This window comes from Ammospiza nelsoni, chromosome 14 (assembly GCF_027579445.1).
Source record: "Ammospiza nelsoni isolate bAmmNel1 chromosome 14, bAmmNel1.pri, whole genome shotgun sequence".
NCBI classification, from domain to species: domain Eukaryota; kingdom Metazoa; phylum Chordata; class Aves; order Passeriformes; family Passerellidae; genus Ammospiza; species Ammospiza nelsoni.
In genome coordinates, this window is record NC_080646.1 from 3101403 (window position 1) to 3119357 (window position 17955).

The 17955-nt window shown below is 48.8% G+C and overlaps 1 protein-coding gene across 1 annotated transcript in view; it reads right to left on the reverse strand.

Annotated features, from left to right (window-relative positions):
- ALDH1A3 (aldehyde dehydrogenase 1 family member A3) overlaps positions 1-8786 on the reverse strand; it is a 33258-nt gene extending 24472 nt beyond the window's left edge. The window contains exons 1-2 of the mRNA XM_059482144.1: positions 8669-8786; positions 5220-5324 (exon numbers count right to left, since the gene is read on the reverse strand). Of these exons, the coding sequence (XP_059338127.1) occupies positions 5220-5324; positions 8669-8767 (204 nt within the window). The 5' untranslated portion in view covers positions 8768-8786. The remainder of the gene's footprint in view (positions 1-5219; positions 5325-8668) is intronic.
- Between the last annotated feature and the right edge of the window lie 9169 nt (positions 8787-17955).

Sequence of the window (17955 nt, forward strand, 5' to 3'; positions counted from 1 at the left end):
TAGTTGGTGATGGCCAAAATCAAGTTGTCTAACAAAACTACTTTCATTTCACTCCTGGATTTGAATTCAAGCCTGGAATATATTTTATGTTTGGCCTGGCCTCATAAACAACCTTGAGGTCTGAATACCAATTGGGTCTTTCAAGGGTAATTTAATGTAACTGACTTGTTTATAAAATAATCCAGAATCATGTTCCTGCCAATACAGGATGTGACACTGGGGGAGGATGAAGAATCATGACAGGCCAGTGGCCTACATGAATTAGCCTCCTCTAAACAAGTGTGGGCAGGAAAATCCCCCATGAGATCAAGATTTTACCCAGGGAAGTAATTACAGCTCAGATCCCACCATCCAGTTCCCCTGGAGCCCATGCCAAGGCAGTTAACACACCAAAAATCACCCTTAGATCCTAGAACACATTCCCAGAACATTTCTACCAGATGGGACAGGTTTTGCTGTTCAGTGCTATGACAAAGACATTTCCCCTACACACACTGAGTGCCATTGTCCCTTCATCTCCCAACAGCTTTACCATCCTCTGGACCAAATCCAACTCTGTTTAACCAAGTTACCAACCAGATAGGGAGCAAATTCCTCTCTTCCCATACCATCACCCCTGGAGTTTCATTCATTTGCTCTGGCCATGATATGCCCTGGACTCCTCCCATCACCTCACATACATTGATTAAAACAGTGAAGCCAAGGGCTCCCAATCCAATGGATCTATGGGAACACTGCCACCAACACCCACAAGGCCAAGGCTGTACCCCAAGCATTGATAAAGCTTTGGACAGATTCCTGCTGTATGTAAAGCCTCATTTTAGCTGATGGACACCTTGCACCTCACTGCAATATCTGGCTCAAAAGGCTGGGAAAGGAGGGAGGGTGTCAGACCTTGACCATTCCTCCCAGCACTACATCAGTTGCTCTCATCTATTCCTTTTCTCAAGTCTTGTCTGGATCCAGTTAGGAAATGAGCCTCTGCACTCATCCAACAAGGTCTGGCCACATCCCCCTCACAGGAGGGGATGTGTGATGCTCAATCCAGAAAAAACGTTGTAGGGAGACATCTGCCTTCGTGGTCACAACTGCAATCATACCCAAGGCAGTGGCACCTTACATTAAATTTGGCTGCATTTCTTTACCAAGCAATCACACAGCTTTAAACAGTCTGACCTATACTGTCAGGGAAAGAATTCCATCCTTCTGGAAGAGCACTGGTGGGAAGCCATTGGAGGAAACTTGTGCTGCCACAGGATGGCTCTGGATGGGCAGAGGTGCCCAGGGCCACTGAGCACAGCCAGGCAGGTCCTGCCTGGGGCCATCACAGGCCTCTGAATGGCTCACTCTGCTGCAGTTGATCTGCATTCACATTGGCACATCACAAAAGCCAGAAGGCACCACCAGCCACTGCACACTCATGTATCCCCCATCCTGCCTGCTGGAATGAAGGCTTGAGCTGAAAGAAGGCAATATTTTATGTGACAGAGCAGGCAAAGGAACATAAGTGTGTCAGGTTTAAACAAGCCTTTCCTTAGCAGCAATTAATTAGTTCTGCAACCAGGCTGGGAGCACTGATGTGCAGGGAACTGGGTCTGCAGTGGCACAATGCCATTGGTGCTGAGGGGCTTCCCTCCACCCTGGCACTCAGAACAGGAGTGAGACAACTGCATGGGCAGAGGACTCCAGTGCATGCCCAGATCTTCCCCAGCCTCTGAAAATGGGAGCACCTGAGCCCTGCTGCAGTTCCTGTGGAGACAAAAATGAAGACAACCATCTTTCTCAGACATTCTGGGTATAAATAGTGGCTCAGAGCTTGCAGTCACTGTCACACAGGCTTTCCCTGAACACCCTCAGGGTAGCACCACCAAGTGATATCCTGAGAGCCTTTCTACACAGCCTCAATAGCCCTGAGAGACCAGCAAAAACAAGGAAATCCTTCAGGAAGGCTGAAATGCCATTCTTAATCCATCCTGTTATGACTAGGCATTAGGGGAGTCTGAATGGCATGTTCATTGCAGGCATGTTGCAATAGGTAGGCACAAGGCGTGACAAAGTGACTCTGAGCTGTCAAGGTGCCAGGAAGAGCCTGTGGTGCACAAAACCACAGCAGGAAGAGATCCATGCATCCTGGTGCTCCTCTCGGATCTATAACAGATTTACTGAGCATTACATAAAAAGCTCCAATAAGAATATTAAGATTGCAAAGTCTTTGCAGTGTTGGGAAATGCCTGCAAACCTTCATAGCCACCTGGGGTGCTTGAATTATGATACAAGCCCCAGTTACACAATCACATACCTCCCCCCCGAACAAACTGAACACTGCTCTTTGTTCTGAGCTGCCTCGTCCATCTTCCTCCTCTGCCTCAAGTCCTGCTCACTGCTGCTTCTTTCTTCTTTCCCATCCTCTTTTTCTCTCTCCTGCCCCAGCACAGTGAAGAACATCACCCCACTGGCTCTGTGAGTGGAGAAAACACCTGCAAAAAAGCCTTGCTCTTCTTCAATCTCAAGGTGCCTCAGAGTGCTTCAAGTGAGGAGATGTGCCAGGAATGGACACACCCATGGGGACCCTCTTTATTCAGTTCACCTACTGACTTCTTCAAAAAGCCTTCCCTGTGCACATCTTTGGAAAGGCACTTCTCTGACATAGGGCATGAGCACATCACAGTTTTTCAGTCAGAAGAGGTTCCCTGACCTGCTCCCCTGCAAACAGTTCACACATTGAATTGCTTTAAGTTCCAAACAGCATCCTAACAGCCTGAAATGTCCAAAATCATTATTGAGGGCACTGCAAGTCTGCTGTGGTCTTACCTCAGTCTGTCACTACAATCTGAAGGGGACAGGGTGACTGTGAACAAGTCCCTCTCACAACCCTTCAAAGATCCATGAGAGTGAGCTGTTTAGAAATGATCATGACAGAGACTTGACAGCCACAGCTGTGGACTTGCTGCCCATGCTCTGAGCTGGGCACTGCTTTGAAGAAGCAGCACTTCTCCCCTGTCCTTGATGGATGTCAGCAAGCTGCCAGAAGGAAAAAGCCTGTCTCCAAGTGTTAGGGACAGCACCAGTGTTACTCCTTTTCCATTATCAACCTGGCAACAGTTGGACACTAAGCTTTTATTTGTCAGGTATATTCCAGCATTCAATGGAAACTTCCACCATTTTATTTTCAGGGCGTCTTTTCCCACACAGACTTCTCTTTATCCCTCAACTGTCCCATCAAGGGACAATTCTCTAACTAAAGAACAGACAACAAAACCTTTGCTTGTAGGCTTATAAAGCATTGGCCAAGTTTCAGCACCAGACTAAACTGTCATCGTGAGATATCGGCTGCCAAATTTCCACCCCTCACGTGCAGCCTGAGCAAAACAGCGTGGCCAGGGAGGGGCAGGTTTGTGTTCAGGGCTTGGGAAGGGGAGCTCTGCTCCCAGCCCAACATTGGCAGAGCACAGCTGAAGGCAGCAGCAGGAGCTGCCACCCCTGCAGTGGCACTGGCCAGCACAGCAAGAACAGTGGCACAAGGGGACAAGGCACCACTGAGCAGAACTCACCACTTCCTGTGGTGACTGCAGCAGACTGGGGTTACAGCCCCAGAGTGGGACAAACCAGAGCAAGGGAAGCCCCACGGACCTTGGTTTGCCAGAAGAGGGTGGGATGTGGTCAAGTGTCACCAGAAAGCAAACAGCTAGTTGGGGATGGTTGTCACCCATTACTGTTTTTAATTAATCCAGATCCAGGTCTACTCCCCACTCAGTTTCTTGGAAAAATCTAGTTAGACCAAAATATTCTTTTTAAAAGGTGTGATGTAGAGAAGAGGCTTTCAGCACCCAAAGCACAGCTAGCTTACATTTTTCACTGCAAATTCCGCCAAGAAATCAGTCACCTGTACTGAGTACTTAGGGGAAGAGATCTTCACTGCCTGGAAAAGTTTACAGTGACCCTCCTGCAAGCTAGAAGCTGAATTCAGACAGGGACAAATCTCAAGGAGGCAAAACTGGCCTGTTAGTTCTGTATAACAATTTTCTTTAGCCAATATTGAGAAGCAAGCACAAACTGCACACATAATACTCTATAGCTGCTTGAGGAGACACTTAGCTCAGGGAACAATAACCACGTCATGGTTTCTGCCTATCAAAATACAGTTGCATCAGAGTCAGCTTCAATTCCACTGTTTACATGCCACTGCAATTAAACACAGTTGTGTCCTACCCAGTCAGGATAAAGAAATGACACATAATGTTTGGTTCTGCCTCAATGTGTAATTGCCCCATGGATGCACAGATCCCCAGTGGCAGTAAGTCTTGGAGGCTGCCTCACAAGCACTGGACAAGCTTAAATACCAAGAAAAAGAAGTCAGTGCAGGCAGAAATGGCCACGCTGCCCATCACTTACTGCCCACAGCAATGAGCTACCAAAGCCCTGGCACGGCACAGCAGCTGTGAATCACCTTCCCATGACTTCCTGCACAAAGCCAGATGTTGGCCCAGCTCTTTTCCATAGGTCAGACCAGTTGGCCCATACGTGATGAGCTGCTTTGGACAAAAACAGTGTCACATGTGATTGTTCCTCACCTCAGGCTGCTACCAAACCCAAGCAGTAACATCTCAGGTTACTCTCCAGCACACTAGGGACTACTAAAGCTCTTGAGATACTGGCTTGGTTTTAGTGAGAGCTGCCACATTTGTGCAGGAGACCAGAACCCACAATACCAGCTAGAAAAGCAGCACCACATCTCCAGCAGCAAATGGTCAATGTTTGCATGACCAAATTTAAATTCCCCCAAGCACTCAGGTTATTTGTGTTTTAAAAAGGGGGAGTTTCAGTTCAGTGTCTCCAACAGGCTGCCCTGCAGCTGGGGTAAAAACCACCCCCAACACAGGGCCCAAATCCTGTCAGGGGTGAGCACACATCATCATTGCTATTTCCTCAGGCTGGCTACTTCCTTCCAGTCTATGGCACAAGAATGATGCTCAATCTCATTCCTCTGACAGTGTTCAGCAGCCAGTTCCTACCAGGGAAAGTGCTTCTGACAAGCTGGACAGGACTGATGCCACCCAGCCCATGTAGTTCTTGAGCAGCACATCCAGTGTCCCAGACCTCCAGCTCAGGCTGGCCAGATGGATGCTGCTGTTAAAATCCAGCTTTTCCTTTGTGTGCTTCCCTACAAAAAGAAATCCTCTGGAAAATGTCTTTTGCACTGCTTGTCCAACAACACTTACCTTATCTCCTTCCTCAATGTCACAGATTTTCTCCAGAGTTGAAGGGTTGTAGGTGGGGAACTTCTTTCCACTTGTAGACTCGTGCCATTCATTGTTAATAAATATCTGAAGAGAGAGCAAGGGGAGTGGGATGGGCAGGAGAAAGAAAAACAGCTTGTATAGACAAAAAGCCCACAAGTGCTCCTCAAAGGTCCAGAGGCTCTTCAACTTCCATCCATGGCAGAGTCAAGTGTACTCAGGCTCTCTCCAAGGGACTGCTGTCAGTACAGAAGCATTTCTACAAACCTTGTGCACCCAGTAACTTTGGAGGCAGAGGAAGGCAGAGCACAGGTCCCACAGAGAACAACACTGGGATTTGGCAGAGAGAAACGGGCAGTTTTTGAACTACATCTCCATGGGAACAGCAAGCAGACCCCAAGAGAAATTGTATGGTTGAGGCAGAAGTTGTTGCTGCACAATTATTACTTGGCTGTTGGTGCCCTGCCCTGGGCCACCTCCACAGCTTGCTCCCCTCTGGCAGTGTCTGCAGGAGGAGGGTTCTGGCTCGGCTCTACCCCACCATGCCTTGTCACAGGCCAGATCAAGCCTCCCACGTCACTTGGAGTCATCTGTGACAAGATTTAAGTGTTTCAAAATATTGCATTTCCAGAGCAAGAACAAACAGTCCCAGCGTTGCGTAACTGAAAATGCATTAAATACTGGAGTGTTGTTACTCACTGTAAACAGAGCATGAATACCTATATACAATTAATTGATTCAGCATGCATCTTATCCACGCTGTGATCTGACTTGGCAGTGTTATATTTTATAAATATACTTTAAATAAGATTAGATGAAGTAATCTTTATTAGTAGCCTGCTAGTGGCTGTAAGCTAGTACTTTTATTTGGAAGCCATCCACATTTGCAATCTTGTTTATGAGTCTCTACACACCACCAGGAGATTAATGTTGCATCTCTTACATTCGGAATTCCCACCGCTTTGGGTCATAGTTTTCTTTCCTTGGGCAGCTTTTTTTCTTGAAAAGACTTTTTCTTATTATTTCTGCATAAAAAAGCATCCATAGTGTAATTGGTGTAGAAGCTGCACTGCTGGACCCACCTGTTTCACACAGGCTGAGAAAAAGAAAATTTCACAAAAAATGTTGCCAAGGAAAGTCACAAGAAAAGATACAGTGTTAGAAATATTAACTCCTGTTTAGGACAGCAGTGCTCCCAAACTACCTCTGTTACCCAAGTGCTACATTTTAACATTTACACATTTTAATATCAGTTTTCCTTTATTTCCCTAATGAAGAAAAGTTGTACTATAAATGTGGGAAATATGACAGGAACCATAAAATTACAATATCAGGTATATGCTCACAAACTAAGGATTGGGGAAGGATACTGATTTTCCCTTTGCATTCAACACTAATTCTGTGGGAAAGTGATGTTCCTACTAAAGCAGTAAAACACCAGAGTGACAGGATCAGGCTGTTTTAAATGTAACATATACACTGGCATCATTCTGGGAATCCACCACATATCACGAGTCCTTGGTGCCAGGAGTTGAAATCAAATTGAATAGTATATCCACAGTTCACGCTTCATAGCCAGAATTGAGACAAGCAATTGTGGACAGATCACTTCCATCACACACCCATGACAAGCACTAAGCTGCTCTATAAGAAAGACCTTTGTTGAAAAACTTTGCCTCTCCCCCAGCCCCATAACTGGTAGAACCAAAAATAAAAATCTCCTCCAAGCAGAGGGAACCGTGCTGTCAGCTGTAAACATCTGGTGAAACTCAGAGCTTGCACAAAACCCCTCACAGTTTTATGAAAATTGACTGCTGCTCATTATTTTCTCAGATGCACCGGGAGCATCAGATCAAACATCAAACTCACACTTTTAATTTATGTTGGTTTCCACTTTAAAGATACAACCTTGACTCTTTCAGCGCTCACAGTCTCTGGCAAAACTGTGGAGCATAAACTGTGTGTTTGAAAACACACACGGCTGCAGGAAAAGATCCCTAAGGAGTGTTTAAAAGTGTTCACAACAATAAAAATAACAAAAACCAGAACATTTGGATGTTTAAGAAGAACTCAAATGGCCGTGTCCATTTTGGACGCGGGAAGGAGCTGTTTGTGCTGCATTACGCCATTCTGCAACCAGCAGCTGCAGACCCAATTTGCTGCTAAATGACAAGTTTATCTGACAAAGGGTAGATAAATTTTGGATGTTAAAAATTTAATCTAGTGCACCGATTACTCCTAATTGCTAATCTTTCAGTACACTTTGGATGCATAATTCAAATCAACACCTCACCGGATAAACTATCGCTGTTCACTCCTTCTCACTACAAGGGAATGAGCTTCGAATTTTGTTTTTTCTTAATACTTAACATAAAAATGCAAGAGTCGCACACTCATTCAGCCCCTGCAGCTCTTTTAGTCTGGGCACAAAGTTGAAATTATGGCAGCTGAGGCTCCTCAGCAGTAACCAGCCTGACGCTCTCCCCACTGCGCAAGGCAGCGGGTCAGGCTGTTGTGGAACACAAAGCGACTCGGCAATCGCAGAGCTACAGCTGCACTGGGAGCAGGGATTTCTGCAGCCCTGCTCAGCTCCAAGCCAGCCCCACCTCTGAGGGACACAGATACCAAGCTCAGGAGCCTTTGGTTTATACCAAAAGGTCAGGAGCGACTGTTTAAAGGGAAGCTCAATGGAGAGTGGAGAGGTGAGGGTTTGTATGGGCTCAGTGCCCGACTCCTCATCCTGTGGGGAGGCCATGGAGCTGGGATGAAGAGCCACCAACACGAGCACTGCTCCTCTCTGGGGCTGCAGGATGCTCCATTCTCATGGCAGAGCCTTTCCACAAGGCCCAGTCCTGCTGGACACTGGCCCCGGGCTCGCCACCACCCAAACCCACCACTGGCACCGAGCCACCTCCCCGCAGGGGAGCTGTGGGTCAAGGACGCTGGAACACGACCCCAGCAAGCGGCTCTGAGGGATAAAACCTTCCTCACCCTGCCCAGGCTCACCCCATCCAAATCGGATTTTGCTGAGCGCCAGCGGGGAGCTGGAGGCGTTCACGGGTGGGTTGGGAGGGGAAGATGGTGTTAGACACCACAGCCAGGGAGAGGAGCCCAGGGCGCCAGGGGCAGAGCAACAGCTTTGGAAGAGATATTTTATTAAAAAGAAAAAATTAGGTTTTGGGCATTAGGGATTGGGGCAAGTGTTGCTCCATTAGAAACACCACTGTCATCTGCTTTCTCAACCTCAAACCCTTATAAACCTACTGTCTCAGGCAGCAGAAAGAATAAAAGAAGCTAAGAAAAATAACACTGAGGGTGAAAATTTCGTATTAAAAATATAACACCTCACTACCACCCTGACTCCACTGAACATCGGCGACAGCACGGCGAAGCCCACCCGCTCCCCAGCGCCCCGTGCCTGGCGGGCTCACCTTGGTGTATTTCACCTCCAGGCTGCGCAGGGGCCGCGGCAGCGGAGGCACTTTCTTTTCGGGCTGCCCGTTCTCCACGGCGCCGTTGAGGGCTGCCATGGCCCCGCCGTCGAACCCGCGCGCCTTCTGCCCGCTGACAGCGCCCGCACCGCCTTAAGAGCGCCGCGCGAGCCGCCCGCCCGCCCCCATTGGCCACCGCCCCCCGCCTCGCGCGCCGGCCCCGCCCCCGCGCCGCCCCGGCCCCTCGCGCGGCCGCAGGTGACAGGCGGCACCGCCCCGCCGAGGCTCCGCGCGCGCCGCAAGGGCGGGGGGGGCGCCCGCGCGCCGCCGCGGGTTCCCCACAGCGCTCGCAAAGGGCTCCCCAAGGGACTCACGGGATCCCAAAGGAATCGTCCCCTCAGGATCCCAAAGGGCTTCCAAAGGGCTCTCCACAGTGTTGCAAGGGATTCTGCTCAATGTCTCAAGGGATTCCCCTCAGGCCATAAACCGTTCCCCGAAGGGCTCTCCACAGAATCCCACGGGGTTCCCCGCAGGGGTCCCACAGAGTCCCTCAGGGCTCCCCAGAGGGCTCGGACATTGCTCTCTCAGGACGCCCCGTGGTGTCCCTGCAGTGCTCCCCTCAGCGCTCCTGCAGGGCTCCCTCAGAGCTCCACACGCAGCTGGGACTCTGCTCCCCACAGGCCTCTCTCAGAGCTCCGCGCACAGCTCGGACATTGCTCCCTCAGGGCTCCCCATGGTGGCCCCTCAGCGCTCCTGCAGGGCTCCCGCAGAGCTCCACACACAGCTCGGACATTGCTCCCCACAGAGTTCCCTCAAGGCTCCCCAAAGGGCTCGGACATTGCTCTCTCAGGGCTCCCTGTGGTGTTCCCTCAGTGCTCCCTCAGAGCTCCACACACAGCTCGGACATTGCTCCCCACAGGGCTCCCTCAAGGCTCCCCTTGGGGCAGTGAGGGAGGGCAGCAGGATGTGCCAGATGGGCTCTGGGGAGTAGTGCAGCCACCCTGGCTTCCCCCAAAGCGTCCCACTGGGGTGGGCATGGGAGGATGTGCCCTCTGCTGCCTTCTGCCTCTGCGTCCCACCCAAGCCCACCCAGAAGTCATTCATGGGAGGACTTTTGCAAGGGTCCCCATGGGAATAACACCAGTGTCTCCCAGCAATAAGGGGAGATAATATCTGCTATTCCTGGTGCCCTGACATCCTTACTTCAACCTGCTACACCTCATCCTTCACTCAGTGCCTCTGGAGAACTTTCCAGGACTGACAGTAAGAGAAGAACCCGACACCAAATGTGTGTTGTGCATCTGACAGCAGCTCCTCCACATTCCTGTGTGTGTACAGGAGTCTGGGACCAGTTTGACCATCCCAGTCGAAGGACTCCAGCCGGCTGGGGCAGGACCAGGCCCTTCCACTGTAAAGTCCTACACTGATAACAGCATATTTGTGTCCCAGTCAGCCAAGCTCCAGCATGGTGCTCATAGTAGCGTACTTGGAGTGTCGAAAAAGATGCTGTCTTTCGAGAAGTCCTGAAGGATATGGAACATGTCTTAAGTGACAGATCTAGGCTCTGAGCCTGAACAAGTTCATTATGTATTGCTTAACTTTATTCTGCATAAAATATGTGTAAGTCTTTGCAGGCTGAGGGCCAGGACACTCAGAGCACCCTCACACCCCCACACACATGGAAGATAATACAACATATTTTCCATATAACAAGTGGCAAGATGCCAGAAGTTATCTTCCAAAATGTTCTGCAGAATCTGTAATCCCCAGCAATAGTCAGCACTTTGCTGTTAGAATGCTTAAAAATACTCAGAGCCTCCAAAGGCAGATAGCCTGTGATATCACAGTGGCATAGATTTAGTGCTGATTCAGAGGGGAAAGTACCTTGATGAATCAATCCCCACTCCCTGCAGCTTGCAGGATGTTTTTGGAGGTTCTCTGCCCAGGTGAAAACCTATCTGATGGTGATTGGTGCAGAAACATTTATTTCTAAGCTGTCCATTTTTAACTGTCCAGTTGCTATTTCCCACAAAAGATACAAATGCACCCAAGATAGGAGAAATCTCTTAGCCATATCCCAATGTATTCCTAGTCCCAGTGGTGTTTATCCATTTCTGTCTTTACCTTGCCCACAGAAACACTCATTGGAAGTGGAAAGTACTTTTGCAATTAGAGGACAAAATATCAGGATGAGGAGAATGATGAATAAGAAGTTCCAGAACGAGCAGTGTCTAAAGAGTCATTCCAGTGGGTTGTCTCATGTGGAATGACCTTGTCTCTTATCTCTGATGAGGAAGATTTTATACAAGACACTCCTGGGAAAATTATTGCCTCTTTGAGTTAATGTTGGTGCAGTGTGAGATACATCTAAGGCAGAAATTCCATGGACAGGGTTTGGAGATGTGTAAGACTTTTAAAAGGTTGTACAAAGTGAATGAATGGTGAGTCAGCAACATATGAATGAGCTGAAATAATAGACTTCAATGGATGTACGTAGCTGTGTGCAGTGTTTCCTCTGATAATTTCACAGGAAAAGTAACAGAATGTTCTGCTGTCAAAGACTCTTGTGGACACTGACTGGTCCCTTGTTGGGCAAACTCCATCCTGGCATAAGTGGAAAGTCCCCAGAGGTGATGTGTCTTTGGTCACCAGATGTGCCTTTTGTGCTTCTACCAGATCACAGGGGTGGAAATACTCACATCTCCTGACTTCTGAGTGGGAGAAACCCTAAAACCGTCAGCAGAGCCCTGATCAGAACAAATGTGAGACATTTTGCATTCATTCCTGTACCTCAGGAAGGACATGCCACCACTAGGCTAGAGGGACTGAAAAAATGGGTTTTACCTAAGTTTGCAACAGTTGATCAATGTGTCAGAAACAGGAGCAGGAGGAAAAGCATCCCTGGATGAGAGGCCACATCACTCCTGAGTTACCCTGCTGTGTTCTCCTGTCACAGAGATCTTGGCAGTGTGTGACAGCAGCGGCTGTGGATTCCCTGGAGCTGCTCTGCAGAGCTGTGTCTCGCAGAGTTTTTACTCTGCCAGTACACCAGCTCTGCTTTGCCAAGCAGAACAAAGATCACCTTCCCACTGCTGGGTTGGACATGTGCACTCTTAAATCTGCCACTGTGAGTGAGTCTGACCACAGCTCTCTGTGCTGTCCTGCCTGCCTGTGCCAGGCAGAGTCCTAGGACGTGTTCCTGCTATGACCTTGCTGTCTCCCTATCTCTTAGGGATGCCTGTAGGAATTAATTTCTCTTACTTCCCAACCTTGTTTAACCTTAATGAAGGGGATATTGCTGGTGGTAACTCCTCCAAATACACTCTGCTGTATCTTATTCCCTGGCTCCAGCCCAGAAGAGCAGTGAATTGTATACAGAGGGTCAGTGAGGACATCTGCAGACTACCTGGAAATAGGTGTTTCTAGGCCCCTTTGGCATCCTGCCCCATGGATGACAGATTTGACAGTGGGGCACATATTAGAGAGCTGTGTTTGCCCAGCCAGTGGTGCTGTAGCCATTGACAGATACTCTACAAACAGATCAGTTGATATTCCAAAGATTTTCTATTTTTTATCTAGACCTCAGCCTGTGCTTCCAGCTGACCAGCAGCACTGTAGCTGTGTAGAGCACTCAGCCTGGCACAGAGCCAAAGCTTATCCCACTTATTTTCCATATACCCCGAAGCCCATGCACACACAAACATAAATACGTGTGTGAAACAATATACTCTGAAAGGCTACTGAGGCTCTACGCTCCAGCATTCAGCAGCCCGGAGTGTCCAGAGTTTGCCTGGTTTTCCTCACCCAGATGAACTGTAATTGAGTTATCCACGCCCTTTTCCTACAGGCATCCCCCTCACTCTGCATTGGCAATGCTTGCTGCTCCTGAGGGAGCAGCTCCCCTCATGATTTATTCTCCTCTTGTTTAATGTGCAGCGAAGGGGCTTTTTACTGCCTGTTATTCAAACTGTGCTTTGGGCACAAAATTATTCATTTCCGTATGGTTTTTCCATGGTGCTCATGACAGCAGTGTCTGAGAGTTTCACATGCACTGTTTCCTTTTCCAGTCATTTTGAGAGGATGCTGACCCTGCATTATCAGTGAGGAAAGAAGGCAGGCAGTGATGAATAAAAGAAGGGTCTTCATAATTTCAGTTTCCCAATGTGACTCACCCACAGCCCGAGTGCTTTCATGACAGACATTCAGAGCTCAGCTCCAGCAGTCATTGCAGAATGTAAAGGTCTCCCACCTAAACATCCAGGTAAGGCAGAAAGTGCTGGTGAGTGCATTGCTCCCCAGTGAATTTTCTGGTTTTTCTAAGTTCACCATTCCAGTAACTTTTATTTCCATGGGTAGTTCTCTAGAGTTTGAGTTAATTCTTCTAAGCAAACTTAAAATCCATAAATTTCATCAGTCTTGAAGAAATTTGCTGTGATACAGGTCAGCAGCAGGATGGGCTGTTTTGAGCTGTGATGGGATTGTCATTTTGTGGGCTCCCTGGCAGCAGAAGTGACTGATGGATCGGGACTGGCCATGTGAAGGCAGTGAGATGTGCTCTGCTAGCACATTTTGATTTGCTTTGTTTTTCCAAATATTTTTTGGCTGCAAGATAGTGATAATTGAACTGTTGCCTTCAGTTGTGAAACACCTTGCAACTATCACCAAACTAATGAAAAAATCTTCCATTTTTAACCAAAACTACTTCTACTCAGTTTATCAAAGTATTTACATACAATTTCAAAAGGATTTGAATCCAGAGAGGTGCCTTAAAAAGTCAAAATAAAAAAGATCAGCCTGCCCTGAACATACCGTGGAAATGGTATGTCCTACATGAGGGTTTTTCTTGTATCAATCCAACCTTAACTGGGCTGTGCTGGTGCCTACAACTCTCCCCCACTGATATTAATGGAGAGGGGTTGTAGGCATGGGATATATTTTGGAGTGTGAGCAACCCCATGAACTCAGCCCCCTCCCATATTTGTGGTGCCCTTCTCATGCCCTGTGGGTTTAAGCTTCAATTTTAACACATCTGGGACTGCAGAACAGTTTCTTTTCCTGTTCCTCTGCGCCTCCAAAAGTCCCATTAGCAAAGGTGGAGAGAGGCGATGTGAGATACTGTAAGATGCTATTTGTGCAAACATTTGTAATCCTAAACATGACCTCATGATGCAAACCAGGACTTTGGCGGCTCAAGACAAAACACAGCCTTTTTATGCTTTGTGCTGTAATTACTTCATGAAGCAAAATCCTCAGTCAAATTAATTTTCTTCATGCATATCAGAGGTATTAAACTGCGACTGTGCACAAGGATTGGCCTTTCCTTCAGCTAGCCTGACTCCAAAAGTAAATTGGAAAAGTAAGTGACAGGGAAATAACAAACAGCTGAACATTTTGAAGCCTTTTCTATTAAAACAAGGTCTATTTCATCTAGTCTTCACTTTTCCCTGCCAGGCCAAGCATTGGAAGATGAGGAGAATGGGAGCAGGAACAGAAGCAAGTGTGAGATAACCTACTAAGATAGTGTCTGTGCTGAGGAGAAGTTCAAGGACCTGTTTCCTTACAAACCATTCAGTGTGTCTGGCACCACAGAGCTGATGGGAACCACTCCCTGCATTGATCTGGTGATGCAGACCTGAAGATTATTTGCCTACAAACAGGTATTGTTTGCAGGATTGGCAAATGAAAAAAGGAAATATGTTTGTTTTCTCCACAGATCATGTTGCTTTCTACTTTCTCTTGATAAGAGGTATTTGGGGACAGTTCCCAGGTATGGAAGCAGTGGTTGTCTAGCAGGAACTGAGAAGTCTAAAATGTGCTTCTTCTTCTCCTTCCTCCCTGTCTCTTTGCTCTCACTCATCATCACATCTGTTCTGGGCCCAATGCCCAGCAGTTCTGCATTAACGCCTCAGTACACACAGGCTCACACAGCTGAACAGTTCGCAATGCAAAGTACCCAGTGCCGTCATGTCTTCCCGAATCAAGCTCCTGCAAACCACTTTTGTTTACGGGAAGAATCACTTGGCTTCAGAATGCTACTTGTGAGCTGTGACTCGAGACACTCCAATGGTTTTGCAGGGCACCGTTGTGAATCTGAAAATACAGAACAGAGCAGGTAACCAAACATCCTTAAAGATGATCCGGTCTCAGACCTTGATCCTGCAAACCCACACGGGCTTAATGTTAAGCACATGAACAGTCCCAGATGACTTCAGCAGAGCTACTCACATGCTCACAGTGCAAAGCATTTGCCAGATCAGAGCCTTTATGTCTAATTGCAAAATAAAAGGCAAGTCTCCCAGTTCTATCAACTGTAATGAATTGTTATTAGCAGCACAATTTAAAATAGCTGCGGGGCAGATCCCTGGCAGACCACTGGGGATAAAGTGATGTAGACTTGTTGTAACAGAACCTGGAAATACTTTTTCCTGGATAAATTGCCATGCCAGTCATATGAAACACTAACACTGTGGTGAGGTTGTTTTTGTAGGCTTTGACCTGTGCAAAGCTTTTGTGGGTTTTTTTTGGTTGCTATTCTATGCACAATTGCTCTCTTTTCCACCTTCTGGGTTGAATTCTGCTGTTTGAACCAGGAGTCGGGAAACTGCTCTGCTCCTAACCTTGGCGGTACTTTCTGTGAAGATTTGATGATGGTACAGTGTCCAAAGGCACCTTTAGGAGCCCCAGTGGGAAAAGCCAAACCGCGGCCCCTGTCCAGCAGGCTCTGGCACCAGGTCAGCATCCACGACCCCGGGCTGCGCGCGGGGTCCCATCCGTGTCCCCTCGGCTGAGGGGCTGCCCAGCACAATGGGCGACATTGTGTCCCGTCGCTGCCACTAACGGCGGGGCTGGGCACGGGCGAGTCTGGGGACACAGAGAGCGGGACCCACCCGTGTCCGTTAACGAAGGGCGAGCCCCGGGCCCTCATTAGGAGCCCGCCGGGCCGTGCCCCGGCCCCGGCCCCGCCGCCCGCCGCTGCCGGGGCCGAGCGCGGAGCGGCCGCGGCGCTCAGCGGGCGCGGAAGGTGGCGCGGCCTCTCCGGGCTGGCGTTTGCACCTGGGGCTGCCGCGGTTTAATGGACTTTAACACATGCAAACAAGAGCTTTTGTGTGCGGGCACAAAGGCTGCCCCGGCGCGGGGCTCTCCCCAACACTGCCGCATTGTTTCCCCTCCGCTGCTTCTTGTCACCCTCCTTGTCAGAGTTTAATGAGGACAACGAGGTTTCGCAGGCTCATTTCGCACTTCAGCAACTTTCTAACACTTCCCTAACGAGGGAGAAGGGGCCGGAGCGATCGGGGGCGCAGGGGAGGAGCAGCCCCGGGAGAGACCCGCAGCCCCGGGGCCGGGGCAGGTGCGCCCGGGGATGCGGGACCGAGCCGGGATGCGGAGACTCGGCTCTTCCAGCCCATCTCCGGCACCTCGACGTGGCTCCATTAGAAACCCCAACTTACTGCGCGATTTAAGCTCGGCCGAGAGGGCAGGAGCGTCCCCGTGGTGCCCGGGGAAGCAGCGATGCTGCGGGAGGCGGTGGCCGCTGGTACTGCGATGGGCAGCGGCAGGGACCGGCCCCGTGGCTCGCTGTGAGGTATTTCCCCGGAGCACGTAGTTTTCCCGGGGCAAGCAGCTTTCCCGGGAGCAGGGAGCATTCCCCGGCTCCCCGGGCCGGAGAGCGGCCGGTTTCTCATCTCGCGCCGTCGCCGCCGAAGCCGAGCATCCCTCCCGAAGGCGAGGAGGCAGCGGGGCGGATGCTCGGCTCCTCTCCCCTCACCCCGGGGCACTTTCTCCCCACCCCGATCGTGCGTTCGCCCAGCGCGGCTCGGCGCGCTCCGCTGCCCCGGGGTGGAGCGGGATTCCGCGGTGGCGGGACCGGCGGGGGAGGGATGCCGAGCGGGATCGGTAAAACTGCCCAAACCCCGGATCTGCACCGTTCAAAGCTCTCGAGGTGTTGTAATCGCTTTGGGGGAGCGGCCTCTCCTCCCCAAACGCAGCCATTCCCCTCGGGCTGGCTTTATTTCCCCTCTCTACACAGCCGACCGTCCCAGGCAGTAGCCGCAGTTTTCGGTATTTTAAATGGAGACTTTGGGGAGGATTTGCCTTTAGCCTTTGCGAATCCTCGTTTCTGCCTCCTGTTCCCACGACCAAAATCTCCCCTCCACTTTTTTTGTCTTACTTCCCTCTTCAGTGAGTGTGAGAAATTTAGAAAACTCGAGAAGTCATTTAATGCAAAGGGATTTTAAAACACGAAAGTATGCTGTGAAAGAAAAAAAAAAAACCCAACACCCCAACCACTTAATTAGATACTTACCGAAGGAGCCATTAGAGCCTGCTGGGTATAACACGGTTTATAAGTTCTCTGGCCACAAAGAAATTCAAAAATTACTATTTTGTAACTCTCTTACAATGGGATGGGTGAAGGATGGAGTGTGATAAACTTAACTCTGTTCCTGAGCTTTTTGCAGATTAGCCTTTGGCATTCACTGGTAAATACCAAGTGAATAGAGACTGTGTGACCACAGTGCCTTGAATTAGGGACAAACATTTCCTCTGTGCATTTTAAATAATGCTACTGCCAAATATTTTGTTACCAGAGATCATTATCCTTTTGAATGAAAACTCGAGGAGTAAAGGCATTGGTTTTGTCTTTGCTGGTGTGGAACAGACTATATGATATCTAGAACAGCAACAAGCTTTCACAAATTGCTATATGATTTCTACTGCCAGGTTCTGTGATATTGGATACGACATAAAAATAAAAAAGCCGGGCAGATAGACACAGAAACTCACAGAAACCACCTGTATATTTTGTTTCAAAGGAAAATCTCAGCTATTGTCTTACTGGCTCTGGTTCTGTTAGGCCTTGGATCTGCTTAATCTTTAAAGCTATTCAAACAAATTGAATGATACAAGGCAAGTCTTCTATAATTAATCCGGATTCTTGAATTTTGATACAAACTTTTATGTAACCGAGAAGTTTCTCTCTTTTCCTTGCAAAGACATTAAATAGGCACTAAGTCCTTCTGTCAAGAGTGCTACCATGAACAAAGTTAAAAGGAACAAACCTGGAAATCTTCCCTTCATCAAGAAGAAAGAGATACAAACACAAAGTCATGGGAGAGCTGGTACTGGTCCCTGGACCGAGATCAAGGTTTAAAGTGGCCCCTGTGCTACAAACCACAGAACACGAACACAGGAATGGTGGTTTGTCCCAGGCACAACTTCTGCAGGATGTTATTTTGTCAGTTTATCCCAACCTCACAGGGATTCAGCACTGGCACTCAAAGGTCTCATTT